General features: G+C 45.8%; 1 protein-coding gene across 3 annotated transcripts in view; it reads right to left on the reverse strand.

Annotated features, from left to right (window-relative positions):
* LOC133165329 (adhesion G protein-coupled receptor L2-like) overlaps window positions 1-21,179 on the reverse strand; it is an 86,456-nt gene that overhangs the window by 43,609 nt on the left and 21,668 nt on the right. For all 3 annotated transcript variants that reach the window (XR_009717567.1, XR_009717566.1, XM_061294892.1), the window contains exons 3-6: window positions 13,188-13,401; window positions 9,930-10,039; window positions 6,769-7,569; window positions 234-527 (exon numbers count right to left, since the gene is read on the reverse strand). Coding sequence is in view for 1 of the 3 variants with exons in the window: in XM_061294892.1 (XP_061150876.1) it covers window positions 234-527; window positions 6,769-7,569; window positions 9,930-10,039; window positions 13,188-13,401 (1,419 nt within the window). In the remaining 2 variants the exon portion in view is untranslated. The remainder of the gene's footprint in view (window positions 1-233; window positions 528-6,768; window positions 7,570-9,929; window positions 10,040-13,187; window positions 13,402-21,179) is intronic.

A 21,179-nucleotide genomic window follows, 5' to 3' on the forward strand; every position in this document is an offset into this window, starting at 1 on the left:
AAACTGTCGGCAACAGAAAATCTTTTTTTAACCGTCCAGGGATTTTTTTTTTTAAAGTAACGTGTTATCATAGTGTTGAAATAACCACTGGGGTTTTTTAAGCTACCTCTTTCGGAATACATGTTGGACAAAAATGGCACAAAATCAAAACGTTTTTTGTTGTATTGGTGACTATTTTTTGGCGGTCAAAACACAAAATACACTATGAACAGAAAAGGCACTAAAAGTCTCACCTCTGGTGCCTTTAGGGCAGGGCCTCTCCACGGTGGATCCCGTATGGGTCTGGGGCCAGTCGATGGCCCGCTGCTGGACGGCCTCGCAGAAGCGTATGGGCGTGGGCGGCAGCTCCGGCAAGATGGGCTCTGCCGTCGACAACCCTCGGGTGTCCTCGAACGGATCCCTGCCGTCCCTCGGGTCCGCTCCTCCGCCCGCTGAGGGGTCACCTTGTTTTTTTGCGGTGGGCGCCGCTGTGGCTGCCATGACGGTGGTTGTTCTTGGTGGCGGCAAAGAGACGCCAACTGGTGCCACTGAAATGAGTGAAACATGGAGATGTTAGTGAAAATAAATTGCAGATTTTTTTTGTTTTTTTACTCACCTGCAAATGGGGGTGGGGCTTGTTCACATATCTGGAGTTTTTGTTGAATAAACCAGGAAAACTATTGTTGTCACTTTGTGGCCTCAACCAGGGCCAATTGTTGTTGCTTTGTGATCAAACAAAGCAGGCGATTGTTGTTGCTATTCTTGTGTTGTAAAAAATTAAGGCCAATTGGTCTAACTCGCTTCTAATAAAACCAGAGCGGGCTCTGGATGCTTTGTTTTAATAAACCTGGGCAGATTGTTGTAATAAACCAACAGAGGTCTATTGGTGAAACTGTGTTTTAATAAACCATGACCAACTCTTGATTACTTTTTAAAATAAACCACGGCCAATTGGTGAGACTTTAAATAAACCAGGACAATAAACCAGGTCTTTTTAGCAAACCAGACCAATTGGCTTATGTTGAGTTATGTTGTAATAAACCACAGCTGAATATTGGTCCATGTTACTATTCTTTTTTTTTTTCATAATTTTAGACAACAATTTAAGGGGAACATTTACATGCCTCGTCGGTGCTGTAGTTTTGAAGGCAAAAGATTTCAAACGGGCTTTTATTTGACGCAAGGTAAATAAATACCTTCTATCCATCATTTGACCCTTCCTTAAATCCATAAATTAAAAAATAATTCCCAACAAAATTTGCTACCTCCGATTGATTAAATGTCAGCAGTGAAGACAAAGCGTGCTTACTTTTGCCTTTTTGCCGCTTGGCAGGCGAACACAATTTCTGGGGGGAAAAAAATTCTCAACAATCAGCAACAACATGATTACCCAGTATTGAGTCTGCAAAGTCAACCTGTGCTTTACTAATGCACATCACGTTTCCGAAGGCGCTCGCTGTTTGTGGCACGCGGCAGGTGATTTAAGACGAGATGTTATCTCCCGCCGAGCGCCGAGCGATAAACAGGAAATAAGAGTAGAAATCAGGCAGGAAAAGGCTGGAAAGCGTTTGGATTGGCCGATATGAAGAGAAGAGACGTGTGGATGGTCACTTGTCTTTTTTCTACCCACAACAAGCCGATTGTATTGGTAGATAAAAGCAGCTTTCGACAATGAGGTCTGGAGACGGTGCCGTCTTCGGGTTCCCAGGACGATTGTGTGAAAATGCAATCTCATGCTATCTGACACTCCATTATCACACACATATCTCCATTTCCTGGGGGACGAGGCCCGCTGTCGCATTCACACTAATCAGACAGGCGGGGGAATATTTGCTTTTTCCTTCAAAGTGGAATATATACACAAAGCCAATTGTACTGCGGCGGTAGCGGTCACTACGCCACAGGTGTTTGCTGTGAGGAAAATAAAAATATACCGTATTTTCCACACTATAAGGCGCACCGGATTATAAGGCGCACCTTCAATGAATGGCCCATTTTAAAACTTTGTCCATATGTAAGGCGCACTGGATTATAAGGCGCACCTTCAATGAATGGCCCATTTTAAAATTTTGTCCATATACTATAAGATATATACATTTGGCCCGCGGGCCGGACTTTGGACATGCCAGCTGTACTGGCTATATATTGGTCCATATATAAGGCACACCGGATTATAAGGCGCACTGTCGGCGTTTGAGAAAATTGGAGGTCTTTAGGTGCGCCTTATAGTGGGTAAAATACGGTAAGGCCCCACAGAGAGGAGCAATTGTCACATTTCCCCACAGCAACCTTTCTGTTTGGCGCGAGCTGTGGCTAATTACCTAACGCTCCAGCATGTCAGCCGCACTCGTGCAAGTCGGAAGGGCTGACTTAAAGCTGATTCGTTGATTGATTAATTAGGTCGTCGGCTGCGGATGGTCGACAGGGAAGGTTAATACCATATCAAGTCGGATTGAGCAAAAGCTTAAAAATCATAATGCTACTGGTGGGAGGTAGTAAATTGTAACCATGCCATTTCTACGTACGTCAAGCTATATAAAAGACTGTAAAAGGTTCAAAACGGTCTTGTATTGGTTTCCATGACAACAACTTCAATTTTGTCTTTTGCTCCAAATGATTGCCAGCTCTTTTACTTGGTGCGCTCAAGACAGCATTTTCAGCTCATCTTGCACGACTCTCTGAATAGTTGCCCACATTATGTGAAAAAGCCTTCCAACGTTGCTCTGTTGTCGTGCAAATGAAGCATCAAGCCTTCATTTGCACTTCTTATTCCATTTGTGTTCCTGTCTGTTGAGTCAGTTTTCCATTTGTGCAAGCCAAGCAGAAATGCGTGCGCATCGTCTTGATGAGCGAGGTAATGATTGAGATGAGTGAACGTATGGTCCACCCGCCCGCCGCTCCTCAAGAAGAAGTCAATACTTGGCATTCTTTTACCGCCACGGCAGACGTAAGCGGCAGGCTGCCTCGCGTGCGTATCCCGCACGAGCCCAACAGTTGCCAAAAGCTATTTACGGCACAGATCGATTAGTCCTCCAAAATGCTCTTTATTTTTATACTGCAGAGTTTTATGAAAGACTTCTTCCTGTACTCTCGTTTGATAGCGTAAATGATTTCCTGAAAGTAGGCCTGTTGAAGAGCAAGATATAATTGCAAACTGCCTGTATAAAAAAAAACCAAAAAAAACAAAAACTCCTGGACACTGCCAATCTTGGGAAATACAAATAAGAAGAAATCACCCAGAGCTCCCCAGAGTCATTTACGACGACAAAATAGTTTAGTCATCATGTTCCACGTTTCACTTTTTGTGCGGTGGATGTGCTAAAATATATACATATTAATTTTCCGTAAATGCAAACACTGTCAACATTGGCAACTTCTTCCACCAGACACCAAAAGACTCGTAAGCTGCCTAATAGCAGTTATTTAGTGTCAGCAAATGACAACTTTAAGCCCAACAATTCCCTCTAATTGTTTTACAATTTGGAAAAAAATTCCTGACAAGAATAATCCTCTTGGTGTAAATGCAAATTAAAGGCACACATTCCTGGATACGCTTCCTTCCTTAGCATTGACGATAAAAAAATGAAATGGCAGCAAAATCAGTAGGTCGGACACATCCAAACCAGTGTCAGAACCCGGTACACTTCACAAGAGTTAATTTCGGAGACTTTTTCTTTTCTAGCTAATGCTAGCTTGACGCTAAAGCCACCAACATTCAGGCCAAGCTGACAGGCTGCTTGCTTTGGATTTATATACATTAGATCTAAAGTGTAAATCTACAGTAGAATGTAATTTGTCCTTATAACTCGACTTTCCATCCAAAATGAGAGATAAGTGGCTCTGTCTGAAACCACAGAAGGTAGTAAAGACCGGTAGTTGTTGGTTAGCCTTCATTCGCGGATAAAAACACAAGTACAGTTGCTCCTTTTGCCTTTTTCACCTCAAGCAAGAGCTGGTAATTAATGACAGTGAAACAAATCCTACAAGACATGAATTTTACATCAGGCCTTTCTCTTTCTTCAACGCCGTTCCACTTTTCAGTCGAGGTTTTGCGGCGCGGAAGGCAGAAAGAAACGCGACGGTTCACGTGCCGTTGCTAACTTCGGAATATTATTTCTGGAGATGAAAAAGCAGCCTGTCATGACACTTCTTTAAAGAGGAGCAGACAGAAAAAGCTTGTGTCTCGCGCATGTAATTTATGAGGCCTGGAAGTGAATTTGGTGGCGATATTGGCTGGAGAAATATTGGATCTCCTGAATTGTTGCTTCTTTATTAAAGAAACCATTGAGGTGGCCTCGCAGGTGCCGTCTGCCTTTGGTGCTTATCGGCATGCTTTTGAAGACGCTCAATCGATGGATAAACAATGCTCTGTTTGCAATTCATTTACTGACATTTTCTTCTAATGACGTGTGAAGTGGCCCGAAACAATCAGCGAAATGATCAATAACGACAGGGATGTTTGCTAATCACATCAATCAAGTGCGGAATTAGAAAGGCGGACACGAGCGCAAACAAAGCAATAACAACCAGGTGAACAATGATTAACTCAGCCAAGGAGGCTTTGCTGTCATCACCGAGCAGATTAGGTGATCATTTTGTTAAAGGCGGAGAATGAACAAGAAAGTAATGGCCATGAATTCAAATTGGTTGAGAATCCAAAGTTTTTTTTCCCTTTCCTTGACAAAATACTAATACTTATATTGTTGAAGGTGGTCATTGAAATGATCCATGTTTGGCCTTGGTGAAGGTCTGCGCTCTTATTTGGAACTCCAGTTGACCAAGAACTAGAACTAGTACCCGTTTAGAAAAGCAAACACAAACTCGTTGCCTTGAATCTTCTTTTGTATTTTGTGCTGCAAAATGACACGCTTGCCGCATGGAAATAAAAAATGAGAAATACACTTTGGAGATTCATTGGTCGGTGAATCTCAACGACTGCAATTAATTTCCTTTACATCTGGACTGGCCCCCTTGGTTCCACGCACTGACATTATTTCACAGCCATTAGACGCTCGTGCAGGATAGGTCGTCCCATGTAAAGGGAACGCTGTCGACTGCCATAAATCCAAAAGAAGGTGTAAACGTGACGGGCCAATTATTTCCAAGCGGCGGTCCAACCAGGCCAAGAGTTTCCCTCACGACATTTCAAGAATGAAAGCAAAGAGTCACGATACAACGTGCTGCTGCTACTTAAGCCGAAGAATAAAATAAGGAAACGTGTTCGGTCGGCTTCTCTGACGGAATGCGCCGTTGTTCCTGCTGCTTCGGGGTAATGTGGTATTTATGTTTAGCGGAGCATAACAGTAGCTGAGAGAGCACATAAAGGCATTGGAAAAGCTCCGCCATGGCCAGTTTCTTCCTTCTCGCAGCCCCTTTTGAGACAAAGAGGGCAATTATGATCACTCACTCGTTAATTACATTCATATATGTTGTTAACAGTGGAAGAGGCACATGACGTCATTACAAGTGTTCTTCACGATATGCACCTTCTCAAACTCTTAATGGAAGCTTCAACAAAAGCAGATCCATACTTGTGAGTGGGGTGGGGGGGGTGGACCCCCCCGCTTCCCCCTCCCTCCCTTGGAGTGTGGAGTTATGGTGCTGGATAGATTCCAGGCTCCAGCGGGAAAACAAACAGACGTGTTGACAAGAGGCCAGAGTTCAGGAGTACACAGCCCCCATTGAGGCGTCGTCGACGACAAGTCCCTTCGACAAGGCCGCGTCGGCAATCGCATTTCCAGCTGGCATCCAGAGGTGCCGCTTGGTAATGTGGAAGCGCAACCTGATACGCCAGCATGACGTCAAGTTGGGTCAAGAGGGATTTTTTTTTTTCCCCTCGCCCGGTTCAACGATTACAGATAATTGTGGCCGTAATCGAGCAGGTGTCAAGTTAGTTCTCGGTTCGGTAAATTAGCCTAAAATGCCCGAATAAATGTCCGATTTAAAAATCCCTGAATCATTTTTGATAAGTCTGTGCTGCGATGAAGTCGAGTTGGGTCAAGATGTTTCTCCACCATGCAGGCTTAGCTCAGCTCAGTGAGGACAGATAATTGCCGACATTAGCGGTTTGATGGCAAGTCACTTCAGCGCTTCCAAAATGGACCCTAGCATATTCACATCATTTCCATTTACAATTCAAAACATTACGCTCATTCGATGAAAATAACCCAACATTTGATTAGACAAAATTCATCACTGAGCGAATCTGAAATCAAAGACTGGCGCAGAAATACAAAAAAGGTTCCTGTGGTGCCACTGACGCTGGCATGGCAACCAAACTTGAGCTAGAAGGAGGCACGAACAACCCGTGTCACGCTGTTTGCCAATACCTCTCAGATATATTACCTGCACGCCAGGCAAGGTTGGAGAGGCCAGTGACAGTAATAGTTTTGGGGATTACGGAATGCGATAGGGACCGGCCGAGCCCCAGCTGGGATGAGTGCCTCGGCGTCCCTCATGGTAATCAAGAAGAGGCTTTTTGGTGGCCATGCAATCGCCCGGGGAGAAATACCGCTCTTATTGCAAGGTGAATCTGTCATTTCTGATTGGATTTCTGATACGGCTCAATATTTACAATCGCACATCCTCGTACGCGCGTGGTCAGCACTCAAATGAGTCGAGACGCAGGCTCCCGTGATTGTGACATGAAACGAAATGACAGCCGAGTCAGATGCCACCTGAAGCTTCTTGTTGATGGACACAAACTGCTTTCAGGGGAAGAAGGCTAACGATTATTTACTCATCCCCGATTGGTGGGTAACTGTTTGAACATTTTGCGGGAAATCTCACCTTCAACGGGATCCGGCGGTGTGAAGTCGAGATCGTAGCGGAGGATGTAAAAGTTATTCCACACGTAGAGCTGGTTGTCCCTGGGGTTGTAATCCACGGCCGTGATGTACTGGTACTGGTTGGGGAACCCGATGTCCGTGTACTCGCCTTGGCTCAGCTTGGTGTTGTAGATGTAGTCGATCTGGCTCGCTGCGCCGTCGTTTTCGCCCTCCTCGTAGGTGGAGCGCACCACGTGGAGCACGCCGCACGCCATGAAGGCGTTGGAGGCCGAGCGCTTGTCGTAGGCCGTGTCCCACGTGGACTCAAAGCGAAGCGTGTACGGGTTGAGCTGGCTCACCACAATGCGCCCGTTGTTCTGCTCCGTGGCGTAGATGACCCACAGGCCCCTCTCGTCCACCGCCAGGTCGATATCGGTCTTGCCGCCCCAGCGGTACGGCGACGTGTCGTGGTAGTTGGCGTTGTTGACGATGGCCTCGCCGCTTTTGATCCGCGTGCGCAGGTCGAACTTGACGATATTTCGGGTGCGCTCTTTGTTGAAGAAGATGGCGCCGTCGTAGGCCACGAAACCCGTGCCGTCCACCCGGTGGGGCAATTTATACGTGGTGGTCTGCCGGTTGTTTTGGAAGTCCTCCAGCGAGGCGTACTCGATGAGAGTGTCCGTGCGATACGGCGTCCAGGGCATGAAGAAGACCTTGTCGCCGGCTTGCAGCGGGTCTTTGCACCACGACCCCGCTTGCTGCTCCGCCTCGTACAAGAAGGTGGCGTCGCCGATGCCTTTCAGCGTCCCGGGACAAATGAAGACTAAGCGAAAGAGAGAAGAGGAAAGAGGCGCAAGTCAAGAATCAGTCGGGAGAATTTGGCTGGGGGGAAGGGGGGGGGACAAAATAACGTGGGAAAAGTTAAGAATCCTGTAAATGAAGGACAGCACAAATGGAGATTGACATTCCATCTCTGATATCAGCCCCTTTCAAACCGGCCATGGAATGTGCTGCGTGAAAGGGGCTGAGGTGTCTGACGTCAAATCAAGAGTTCATTTGGCGTACGTCGACACATGCAAAAATAAAAAGCCGTTACGTTGTTGGTGAGTGAAAAAAGAACAAACGATATTCCGTCAATGGCAGCAAAGCAGATGAAAATGGAGGCAGAGGGCATAAAAGAGCGGCACAGGATTAGCACCATGTGCTTGTTCACATCACGGTGCCAAGCACACTAAATAAAGGGTTCACACTTCTTTCAAAATCAACTTTGAATGCCTTCATAGTAAATAAAGCGGGTCCTCCGACATCCAAATTTCTCATGAAAGGAAGTCAGCCATTGCTGTACTTTGACAAAGTCAATCCGAATCGAAATCACAAAACCTTTGTTCCAAAGATTCGTCATCAAAACGTGGGTTCATTTATCGCGACTTGAATATTCATTCGACATTTGTCCGCATTTCAAACACCATGTGAACCCTGTAAATAGTAGCAAATGCATTTTTCAAGGGTACAAAAGTCAGAGACCCTGGAAAAATCAGCACCCAACCATCTGTTTTTCTGAGCGTCTTTCAAGTCACTAGAAAAAGCTCCATTGATTCATCAGTGAAAAATTTGGGAGTCCATATGTGCAAACAATCCTCCTATGGGTTTAGGATTTGTCAGTGTGTGGGCGGGCTAGGGTGGGGGTGCTTGTACTCAACACCACAGAACAAGAAGACAGGGGGAAGGAAGTTAGTAGCGGTGGACTGAGCCACTTAGTTACCTTTTTGCTCCACTTCTATTTTTGGGCGGTGAAAAGGAGAGAAAAAAAATAAAAAGAGTAAAATAGGGAGAGAAAAGTTATCTGGCAGGTACAAGGAGAGAATTAGTTGCGAGTGGATGCAACCGCGACATGAACTGGGGAACGAGGAGCTAAGGGTGGGGGGGGGGGGGGGGGGGGGTTGTGGAAAAAACGCAAGATGTTAGTTAATGAACAGTCATGCACATATTCCCTTATGTCTTAAACTGACGCTGAAAAGCGATTCGACATTCACGCGTCTAAAAGAACTAATGATCCAAACTTTGAAAAAAAAAAAAAAAATGGGGCCACGGCGCACAATGTTATAATAACGGCAAGGCAGAACTGCTGGACAGAAGGAAAGGCTGCGTGAAAAATTACAGGTTAGACAGCAGAGGAGGTTAGCGGCAGGAGGTGAAAGGGAGGTCTGTTTGAAAGAAGGGGACACACACACGCAGACAGGGAAAAAAAAAATGGATATTTCGTACAAGTGTTTACAATTCATCAACGCTAAGCACTTTCACAGGGGCGCGCATGAACCTCGGCTATGCTCTAATAAACTCGTCTCAGACAAGCGGGATTTACTCTCGTCATAAACGCAGATGCCGTTTGCAACTCAAAGGTCTACTAAAATCAATTGAATGGGGACTTTGAAATGGAAATTTGGCAAAATACATGAATATAGCGTGTCATTTTATTTACCAAGATAAGGAATTATTGCTTATTTCGATCCTTAAACGACAGAGTAGATGTTTACACGGTAGCGTTCTAGGCTGAAATTAATGGCAACATGCATTTTCTGCACCATCAACTGAAAATAATGTTGCTTTATAATAAGGAGAATCCAGTTTGTTTGTTTTTTTATCTGATTAATAAACTAAGTGAAAAAAAATCTTTTACAGATTTACCGATTATTAAAATAGTTGTTAGTGACCAGCTTTAAAATTGAAAAATGCACAACTAAGCCATGTAATTGGCATCGGCTGATTGAATTCACAGAATCAGAATTGTCCCAGGTTGAAACATCATCAACGAAAAGTGGAAAAAATACTTTTAAAACTATCTTTATTGTGCTATTAATACACCCAGAATTTCAGATACATATTTGAACCCACCAGAAAGTACCAGTTTCAACCTGAAATTAAGTTACGTTACATCCATCACGAGGTGTGACCCAACTGGATTTTTTTTCCCCCTCCACTCCCTCGTCATTATATTTTACCAGCGTCGTCCTTGGTGAGTCATTGCCAATAACTGCCTTAAAATTACATCAGCACCGTGCAGCTTGACACGTTGGCGCGCAAACACAAATTGACACGACGCGCTCTCCGACGAGCGTGTAATACAAAGTAGCAACAACAACATCAGTAACATCATTCGTCATTCATCGTGGAGGTGATACTTACTATAGGGAACACACTCATACTGGACCTCTAAGTACTTGTAGGTGCCGGGGCATGGATCGGGAAAGACATCGGAGCCAGTGACAACCACACACTGCGTACGGTTGTTGCACCTAGAGGGAATAAGACAAGATTGACCACAGATGTCATCACCCTCAGAGAGATCAGTAGGCACAAATGGCGGTCGGGAGCGGCGTTAGCTCGTCGTTACGATGATGTGGGGTGCTGGACCTTCAAGATCCGCACCCGAAGAATTGACTGAGAGGATTCTCGGTCAGGTAGCGAGTCGCTTATTGTAAACAAAGGATTTGAGTTGAGTTAGTTTGAGTGCTCTCGCATTAGCTCGGTAGCTTTCTGCAAAATGTTTTTTTTCCCCGAAGGCTTTCCTGGTGCTGAGGAATGTAGCGTAAATAAAAGATTCTGTGAGTGGATATTCTGTGAGTGGTTGCCATACATATGAGTCAGTTTGTTGAACACCGAGTGAAGCTTGCTGCATAATCTTTCCCTATACCCACTCGCTAGCTAAACTTTTTTTCCCCTGAAAGTTTTGTTCCTCGGCACCGAGCAGTTGTGCATTAATAAAAGACTGATTAGATATTCCGACTGTTGTCCTACATTTGAGTGAGTCTGTTTGTTGATGATAATCAACGAGTGTAGATGTCAAGTAATAGCCGCTTGCTAGCTAGTTTCCTGCCAAACCTTTAATCTAAAAGTTTCTTCTCTTCTATCAAGCAACCTTTGGTAAGGACAAGAGACTTTGATTCCGATTTTATGCGACAGCATTTATGCATTTGAATTCATCTGTTTGGTGTTGATTAATAAGAATTATTAGCATCCTGTTTTAACTAGTAGCTAGCTAGCCAGTTGTAGAGTGTTATGTTTTCTAAGTTGTGTGTTCTAATCTAAGAATCTGCCCTTGCTTTGTGCGTTCTTGCACATATCGTAATTAAACATAATGGTATTTAATCAGTTGTAAATGTGTTATGACGGATGGGGAAACTTGGAGGCAGCACAGCCGAAGGGCTGTCGCGTGCTTAAGTGCACACGATAGAGATAGCAGCTCATGAAAAACAGCAGCTCAAGGCATGTCGAGTAAGCGCGGTGGCATTTCCTCTGCGTCTATGGAGAGGGAAGAGATTGGTTAAAGCATCACACGGCGGGTGGCTGTGACACGTAACAGACAGAGACGCTCCTCCATGCTGGCGTGCACAAAACATCAACGGGAGAAGAGATCGGCAACGGCCCGCCGTGCCAATTGTAAAACTTTGCCTTTTTTTTTTTGCAAATGATTTTAGGTGCAAGTAAAGTTCAAGTTAAGAGGAAAAGGGAGTTAAAGAGGGAGGAAAAGTGAGGATGGGGGTGACGTTTGGACTTCAAACGAGTTCATTTGAGGCAGAGGGATGGCAAAGGGGGATAATGCGGGGAAGTGTAACTGAGGCGCGCACACAAGGGGGGGGAAAAAAAATAGGAGGCCGACATAAATATTTCACAAAGTCAGCGGCTGTCACGCAAGCCGCACGTACATTTAAACATTGGAGGGAATGTTTAAAAGAGCCATTAGTCATTCAGGAGGCCTAACAAATGGGATTGTTTGGGACAACAGGGCCAGGATGCATGTGAAAGTCAAAAGATGACTTTCCCTCATCATTTTCTACTTCTACGCCTTTCTGTGATTCTTCCAGTCTCTCGCTTGCAATCTGCTGATGAAACTTCGATCCAGTGGCCACTTTCTTTCGCGAACATCTCGTCTGACGCAAATAGAAACCCGGCGGTACTATGGGGCCGTTAGAATACGTGCCAAGACTTCCTATACGTTAGGCACGTCCTTTGTAATATCTGCGCCAGTGTCACACAGCTCGTCGGTTTACTTAAAGAATATTAAATGCTCTTTTTAAGGCGGGGTAAAAAATGTTCACGCTTTATCGGCTCTTCCGACTTGGCTACTATTGCATGTGATTGCGGCTCAATTGCACTGAGCTTATTCTCGTGGTGGAGCGAGAGAGAGAGAGGAGAGAAAAGAAAAAACACCTTTTCAATCTCAGCTGTCCTTTTGCACCTCTGACCAGGCAGAAAAGGATTCATTCAGCTGCTTTATGAGCGGGTCAGCGAAGAGGTAGCAAATACCAGACGGCATTACAAAACGCGCACACACACTATTTGGAGTACTTGATCATTTTAGTGCCGGGCCACACCATGTTTTTAGGTTCTGCAAAGCTCAGAGGAAGACAGAGTAAAATGGAGCCAAGCTTTTTGGGCTGTTGCCATCGCGATGACGGTCACACCCTTTGATCTCGATAATCTGATTGTCGGGGCGAATCCGAACGGTTGCTTCTCGCCCGAGCTCCCGAGGGAGACGTTGTCAGGGATATTGTTTTTGAAGTGCGGTCGAGAGTGTAACTCGTCGACAGATGAGGTGTGTACCGAGGCGCAGATGCCGTAAGAAAACGGGGACTGGAGGTGTCAATTCTGAAGGACAGGGTTGAGACGGCGGGGCTCGGTTCTATTCCCGTGCGGCGTCACGTATAAAGGCGGGAGATAGCGAGAAGACGGCTTATGAGGACAGAGCTGAACTTTGCTGGTTACTATTTAGGAATACTTCATCCGTTGGCCTTTAAAAATACACAGAGAGGGGGACGGGGGGGGGCGAGCGCAGTGAAGTGTTGCCGCCGCTGCTTGACAGCGAGGCAACATCCTGTGAGAGGCTAAACGGGATGAAAGGCGCCGTGATGAGCGTTGCCTGCTACCTGAGGCACAGCCACTTCAATGGCGTACAAGTGTTTGAACAAAACAAGGTCGCCGCCCCAGATGGGGAATTAGGAGGCTTTGGGGTGACTCACAGTCTGTGGGAGTTGCACTAATTTTAATAACTCACATATATTCCTGCCTGTCGAGAATTAATCCCATCAGTTTTGGTGGAGGAAAGAATTTCAATGCAACCACAAATGAATGACTGCAATGTTTACCACTGGATATGGAAGGCTGGAATTACATGCAGGTCCATGAAAGAACTTTGTTGGGTTCTGTGTTAACAACACAGCATCTCTCAATCATTTTTTGCAGGATCTCTGTGTGAAAAAAGTTTCAACGTCAATGAAAACAAAAGACAGGACGAGAGAGGCAACTTCATGTATCCTGTTGAGATCCAACTCGTTGATGGAAGAAAGTCTCGTGTTAAAGCATCCGCTATACCGAGAGGGGGGTGGAAAAAAACGTTTCGTGCATTTCATGTCAAACAAACTCCACTCGTCTCCTCTCACAAACCTTTGTGATATAATCTTGTAGGCGTCGGGGAGGTAGCAGTTGACGTTCTCCATCTGGAACGGGTCAGCGTCGCAGATCTTGTCGTCTGTCCGCCCGTAGTTGGCCGTCTCGATCATGATGACGTCGCTGCCGGGGCAACGCAGGTCGATGGCGTAGCCCTCGCATGATAGCTCCCGCCGGACCAGGCCGAAGGGCAGGGTGGCGCGGCTGAATCCTGAGAGGAAACGCGACGCAAAAAAACATCGATGACTAACATTTCACATCAAGCGGGAGGCTTTGTTTGTTTTGGATGAAGAGAAAAGAGCAGAATAAACTGCAAAAAATCATCCAAACAGCTTTGTCAGATAAAAGTGGAGTCCACGTGACGGAAAATCTATACGTGAAAAAGCCAGGATGTGAGTGTGGCCAAATAAGTGCAGCAGGGAGGGGAGAAAATGAGTTTTTTCATTGCAAAAATGACCCTCCTTCCAGGACATTAGAGTGAAATAGGCTATTATGGAGTATTCTCTTGTCTGAATAATAAAATGCCATTTCACAAAGACCGACTAGGCTATGGAAGGGGAAAGCGAGAGACAGAGAGGGAAAAAGGGGAATCTATTATCAGGGGTTGAAATGATTCAAAGTTTTTATAAAATGCAGCTGCCTGCAACTCTGAGAAGACTTGAAGGGAAGAAAAAAAAAAACAATTAGGTAGAGTCTACGTAAGTAGAACATGTAAATGTGTTCCACTTACGGAATGCAAGCAGAGTGTCAATAATCGCCGCGGTTTGCTAGAATGGCGGGCCCCCGAGGGGGCAGCCGGCGTCGGTATTTTCTCTCGCTCCTAATTAGCCCTTCCTTCAGTCTGCTACCTCTGGCGCAGCCCCATTGACTAACCCCGGCTTTGTCACGCAGCAACACTTACCACCTCGGGTTCATTTTGCCCCCTCACTCTAATTACCCTCACGCTTTTGACAGCGGTAGCCCGACCGACGCAATTAGCGTCGCTTGAAACGCTCAAAGTTTCCGAGTGACTCCTACTTGAAATTCCTCTCGAAAAGCCCAGGCGTTACTTCGTCTGTCGCCGTGACAAAAACGTATGTCTGCAAAACGTAGACCATGGAAAATAAACTAACTGGGTGGAAGGCGGCCAACATTTCTTGAGTGGATTCTATTTATCATTTGAGGGAATGCAAGTTAACAGCAGAGTCCATTTGCTGACTTGCTTGCTAACCAAAACAGCAGCACCTATGGAGGTATATTATATAGGTGTTAGGAATCTCATTCAAAATGGCCGTCAAAACGTTGTCAACAAGTTCTATTTACACTTTGGCTGCATTTCCTTCAAAACAGACCTTGCATTTTACAGCAAAGTCCAAACATAACCAAAGCCGTCGATCCCGCCGAGCATTAGGCCACTGGTTCCTACTTTAAAAATAACACCACGTGCGTCGGGTGCAAGTGGATTGTGCTTAGCTTCGCTGTTTATCACCTCATTAGCAGACATCGGTCGAGCCGAACAGTGCGTGGGGAGCTGCGGGGTCAGTCCATCTATCCAAATAACAACCACAATTACCCGCAGCGTCCGCAGAACCCGAGCGGGATGGCGGCTGATAAAACACAGAGTGGAGTCAGCGGCTTAAGCGGCCAGACTAATGATCACCACGTCTGCCATTCCTCACGGAGGGACTGACGGCTTTATCACAGCAGCCGAGGAAGGAATGCATTAAAATTCGAAAGGGGATCCGCGCCGCGAGGGAACCTACGTACGTCACGTGCCATTATGACCTCCTTTCTCAGGGCTCTACGCTGTAGATTCGACACATCTATCAGAGCTCGGATGGCAACGCCGTCGTCAACGGAGGCCCGGCTATTGATTAGTTCAGTGCCTCGCCTCGGCTGCCCTCTTCCCTCCTTACCCACGTGAATCATACTGGACAGAGGCTAAGGCCGCATCAATTAGGGGGAGGTTACTCGCCATCCAAAGGACAAATTGATTCTCCCTCATCTCTGTTTCATGAACGACTTTCTTGTTGACCTGTACTTGACCGAGTAGGGACAGATTTGTCTTAACAATATACGGCGCATAATATGTTTCAGTAGAAGGTTGGACAACACTGTCCCTAATTAGTCGACCGGGTGCGTTCATGTGGACAAATGGACGCGCTCCATTTCCTAACTGTAACTGTCACATTTCATAGACGCTATTGTTCACCCGTGGACATGCAGGAGTTAACTGTTGAGCCTGTTTACTACCCAAAACAGCAGCACTAAAACAGTGGGTGTCATTTTCACCTCATTTGATTGGTTGGTTGGGTGTCAAGATTACGGCAAATAAAACCACAACGGTATTTAATGAATCTTTTGTTTTGGTGCAACTCTTCAGCGAAACTATGACTTGGAAAAAGATTTTGCACCTTAGCAGTCATTCCAGTTGTGGAACCAATAGTTACCTCGAGTCCTGGCAGGTTCCCGGTTGTTTGCGTTCCAGTTCACCGAGACTTTAAAAAAAGGCGAGCAGGGTGATGCACGCAGAATTCCGGCGTCCCACTGACGTATGAACATCTTTTTGTCTGGCGTTTTGTTTAACGACTCAATTTTGGAGACGTTGGCTGATGGCAGGTGACAAAAGGTCACAAAGGGAAACCCTCCAGAGCATGCAGCTATTGTGAAATGCGCCACCTAAATAAAGTTGTATTGCATTGTATTGGGGTATAGGGAATTGAATTCTGGCTTTTGTCGAATCTCCATGGTAACCATTTTGCCCTGGCTATAATTGGCTGTGATCCCGATTGGCGGCCTTGTTGACATGAAGCCTTATCATGCATTCTGGTCAGTGAGTGACTTGAGCAAAGTAGCTTTTCAGATTCCTCCCTCTGACCTGCCTGCTAAGCCTTCTATTGAGCTCAACAGAGAGCCAAGCCAGGCCCGGGAACGCTCCTCAATATGTTGCATTCAGGGATTTCTTTCCACCCCCCCCCCCTTACTTCTTCAGTTGACAGACTATAATTCACTGCCGAAAAAATCCCCCCTCCTAATTCATATTTTGTTTTCTATCAACACCCTTGGAATTGGAAGCGGCTCGGCAGCTCAGATGAGCGCATCGGAAACATCCGGCATGCACCGTGGTGCTTTTAAAAGCCCCGAAGGTGAAATGAAATGATAATGAATGTCGAAATGTTACCATTTGGCTAGCGAGGCCGCCGGACCGTCACGCGCGACTATCTGGGGAGTTCATCTTGGGTGGAGTCATGGCCGACCTTTTGAGCCTAACCGCCTACGGATATGTAAGAATGAGTGGAAAGTTTTTTTGTTTTGGAAGAAAAAAAAAAAGGGGACAGTTTTTGGAAGTTAGACAGAGCGGCGAGGACTGACGCAGACGGAGTGCAGAAGCATGGCTTGACGCTTGTCATCCCCCATTAAGCTTCCTTTGATTGGCCTTTGTGGTCTTGGAAACGGCAAACAGCTGCATGCAAATGGGCCCCGTTTCCCCCTGCGTCTGGCCCCCATTGTTCCTTTGACGGAGACACTCTCTTGTGCGCCCATAAAGGAGGGTGTAGCCTTTAGTCAAATAAGAGCGCCCCCGCCGTGGCCACAGCGGGGGCACTTGAAGATTGTTTGTCTTTTTATGTTGTTTGCTTCACAATAATTCTGGCAGCCCAAGAGGAGATCTGAGAGTCAAGCTTGGCCTCCAACGGCCCCGAATTGCCTCCATAATCCCGTATCCGGAGTGGTCAGGGAGTAACTTTTTTTTTGGAATGGAGATTTCCAACGGCAATTTGAAAAGTAGCACAAACATGATTGAATTCTTGCTAGTAGGGGCGCAAAGTAGCAGCAACTCAAATGTGTGGCGGTATATCAAAGTGAAAACACTATCCGGAAAAACAATTCTACTCTCAAACCAAGATAATGAGAAAAGCACTAATGGAATGTAAAATGTGGAAAAGATCTTTTGTTTACAAGTGGCAGGCAATATGGCTACCGGTGGTTAACAGGATAAGCTAACATCAATTAGCGGTGGGGATTAAACATGATTTGGTACGTATTTCAATTCAGGTTCTGTATTTCCAGACAATGTGTATTTTTGTGAGGACTCTCCCGCCATAGCCGTGTTGTGAATGACGCCCGGTGGCGAGGTGTGAGATGAGCTCGGAGATTTGGGGCAAAAACAACACCTGCTTTTCAAATACCGACAACACAATATTTCAAGTGGCAGACATTTTGCTCGCGTTTGCAGCGCCACTTCAATCCATCTGCTCCGGGCTCGTCTTGTTGGGAATTGTTTCTAAAGACGGTGTCAGACAAGACCGCAATAGCCGCAGCCGCACCCGCCCTTTCCCAGACGGCCACTATCAGGCACTCTAGATTGCGATAGGCGGATTCCAAAATAGAAACCTTCTATTTGCAAATCCATCCTGTCCATTTGGGCTTCCGTGCAACGCTGCCTTCTGTGATGTTTTACATCGTGACGTTTCCTAATTCAAATGGGGAATGCTGGTGAAGAGAACCGAGACTGTTTTTTTGGACCTGATGCTGAGCTGTAAGGGAGGGAGGGGGCGAGCGGACGGGCGGGTGTTTTGTGTTTGGGGGCACTTGCGGTTGTTGAGGCAGAAAATAAGCGTTAAAGCGGTCCAAGCAGCTGCACGAGTCGAGCCTCGTTGCTCCTATTACCAGTGAGACATTCAAAGTCAAAGTTTGACAATGACTCAGGCAAAAAAAAAAAAAAAAAGAAATGTGATTTTAATACCACATGATGGGATATTACAGCACAGCTCTACAATGACACCAATTTTATGGTTTTGGAGCAGGAAGCCGGGCCAAGCAATGACACCATGGATGATGATCATAAAACATTTGATTCAGAGTTAGGGAAAACACGCCTGGTGAAGTAAGAACTTTATGATTTAGGAGTGATGCTATTTTTCCAGTCACTTCCAAAATGACGCAAGGAGACACTGCACTTTTTCCACAATATCATTTTGTGTTTGTTTTGCTCAGATACTGTACATACATATATGGCGGGTACACCAATCAGGAACGGCTGAGCAAAATCGAATTTAATACTATGTGTCTTGTGTATGTACAATAAACATAATCATTTTGGTCAATGTAATTGTAAAGTAAAATAATGAGTATAATTAAGTCAAAATCCTTAATATAAAAAAAAGAGTGATAATATTCTACCAAAATTAAGAGTCAAAATCCTAAAAAGATAAATAAATGAAAAAACTTTTTTTCTTTTTTTTAAAACTTGATTCCCGAAAACCAAATTTCTAACGCGAGAATATTTCTGTCCGGGAGTCAACCCGGATACGATTCGTTTTTTTCCGCCGCGCTGTCCGTTGACACGTCAGTCGAGCCGAGGAAAAAGTCGACGGTAATTCAACGGCGTGTTACTGTCTGCGGAAAAAAACAAACCTTTTCACAGAGACAAATAACTGTCACAGAGGCTAAGCAGCTGAAAGAGAAACAAAGCTCAGTAGATGAAAAGCTCATATGCTCTGAGGCGAATGCCATCCTGACAGAATTAGTTCATTGCTCGCTCGACATCCGTGCCGTTATTTTTTTTTTGTGTGGGGAGTTGATGAAACGCACCGAAAGAGGTGATTTCATGCAAACTCTCCAGAGTACGGCGTGGATATACTCTTACAGGCTTGATCGGGCCTCCACTCCCTTTCAAGCTTGTGTTTTTTTGCCCCGCCACTTAAAACCCAGCTGGATTTTCCGCTCAAGGTACCTTCCCGGAGGGCGGAGGATGGAGCGGGAAGCTGTAGGAATGGGGAAGGCGGGGTGATTGAGTTTGACTTCATGGCGCAGTCTCCACGCTTCAGCCGGCCTCCTCCTCCTCCTCGCCGGGGTGTCGGCACACGTCACAAATTGAACGCAGATCGAGAGCGCAAAAGGGCAAAGCAACAACACATGTAGTACACATTGGGCCGGCGCCTTTTCCGTCGTCACTTCATGAGTCACAATTGAAATGCGTGCTGCCATTTTTCACAGCTCCGACCGCTTTGGGGGGGCATCTGGACTCAAGTAAATGTCACTGACCTGTTAAGTGTCTATCCATCCTTGCCTGTGTTCATTTGCCGCTCGGACCTGCTCTACATTTTTGTTTATGGGCGCACACATGTACGGATGTCCCTTAGCAATCTGATTAGAAAACGCTTGGGGCCAAAACTCATAATATCGTATTTTCCGCACTATAAGGCGCACCTAAAAACCTCCAATTTTCTCAAACGCAGACAATGCGCCTTATAATCAGGTGCGCCTTATATATGGCCCAATATTGAGCCACTACAGCAGGCGTGTCCAAAGTCCGGCCCGCGGGCCAAATCCATATGTATCTTATATATGGATAAAGTTTTAAAATGGGCCACTCATTGAAGGTGCGCCTTATAATCGGGTGCGCCTTATATATGGACAAAGTTTTAAAATGGGCCATTCATTGAAGGTGCGCCTTATAATCCAGTGCGCCTTATAGTGCGGAAAATACGGTACTTGAAACTGCATAGTGCATAAAAATTTCCTCACACAAATTATGTTTTACTCCATAGGGGTCAACACATTCCTCCCCCACCCCTCCCACTATCTCTGAGCCGCTGCCCACTTTGACTGACATGAGCGCAATGACCTTGCCCCGCTTCCCTTCCGCCGGCATTCCGCTCCAGATACGGAAGCGTTGATAAGGAGATTCACATTTGAGGGAGGATCTTGTATTGATGACGGCTAGTTTCCTGCCCCTCAACCTGGATGAGGCCATTGTGCCTCAATGGGGCTAGACGCTACACGAGAGGGTCAACAGCGATAGCGTCGGGCTAACAAAACTGCTCTTTGTGCTGCACTTTTTCTTCCATGCAGCAGGCATACTTATTCAATTTCCTCCACGGCAGGAGGGGGCTTCCTTATCTAAGACTGTTTAGACCTGCAAATCGGCTGGTGGCCTTTGTTTGTAGGTGACCCACCCCTGAGGTGACATTTAATTCCTGGGCAAAAAAAAGAGAAAAAAAAAGTGCAGCCACGCTCCAAGGCACAGGCTCTCCCGGCCTGAGGAGATTACTAATACAGTGAATGCAACAGTGCTGCATTCATTGCTGGCGGGGCAACGCAACGAGCTGCAGGAGACGGACGGAGAAAGAAACCGACTCGCATTTTTTAGATTCATATCTAAGATGTACGCACAGCGGCACACAGCAATTACAAGAATGGGGTGAAAGGAAAGCAGATTTAGATGCATAAAAGTCATCTTGATCTTCTATTTACGGCATTTCCTCCTCCTCCGCAGGTGACATTTTTACGTACGTCGGGAAATAAGGTGGGAGGCTACGGAATAAGAACACAACTCTGCATTAGTGCTCGAGAAGCGATTCAGCTAGCGAGCTGAAAAAGAGAACCGTTGCGGTTCTGTAGCCAGGTGTTTGCGCGGCCGCTTGTTACTAGGCGGATTTCGCAGGGCACTATTTCTTCACACAGCAGGTAATGAGTACTGTTAATCTTCAACTCTGCCTGTATTAAATATACATGTAAAAAACGAAATCCAGCAGCAAAAGGTTTGCCTGCACCGCAAAAAAAAAAATGTTTTTGATATTATTTGAATCTCTTCTTCCTTCCTAGTTGAATGCGTGGCCGTGTTATGACAGCTGAACCCTGCAGCGACTCACAAATACAAAAATTCCCAAGTAAACTACTTTTAGGCTTGTGAGCCGGACTCATCTATTATTTGAATTAGGCTGCCTGGGGAGAATAACAAGCGCCGGGAAGCTTTTAGGAGACCAAACAGATTGAAGCAGGCATCCGCTCGGGTGTTTGCGCAACTTGTTACGAGACAAATCGTGTGATATTAAGAGGGAGGGCGACTGGAATCAAACTGTCACCGAATGTAATTTCGACCCTGATAGACGAAGGCCCCGCAACAGGAAATGGTGTAAACATAATAAAAAGCCGAGGTCTGGGGCAAAGAGCCTCGATTTTACATTCCGGATTGAAATATGATTGCTGCTTGCGCCTGCTTAAACG

The sequence above is a fragment of the Syngnathus typhle genome, linkage group LG13, assembly GCF_033458585.1.
Source record: "Syngnathus typhle isolate RoL2023-S1 ecotype Sweden linkage group LG13, RoL_Styp_1.0, whole genome shotgun sequence".
In the NCBI taxonomy this organism is placed as follows: domain Eukaryota; kingdom Metazoa; phylum Chordata; class Actinopteri; order Syngnathiformes; family Syngnathidae; genus Syngnathus; species Syngnathus typhle.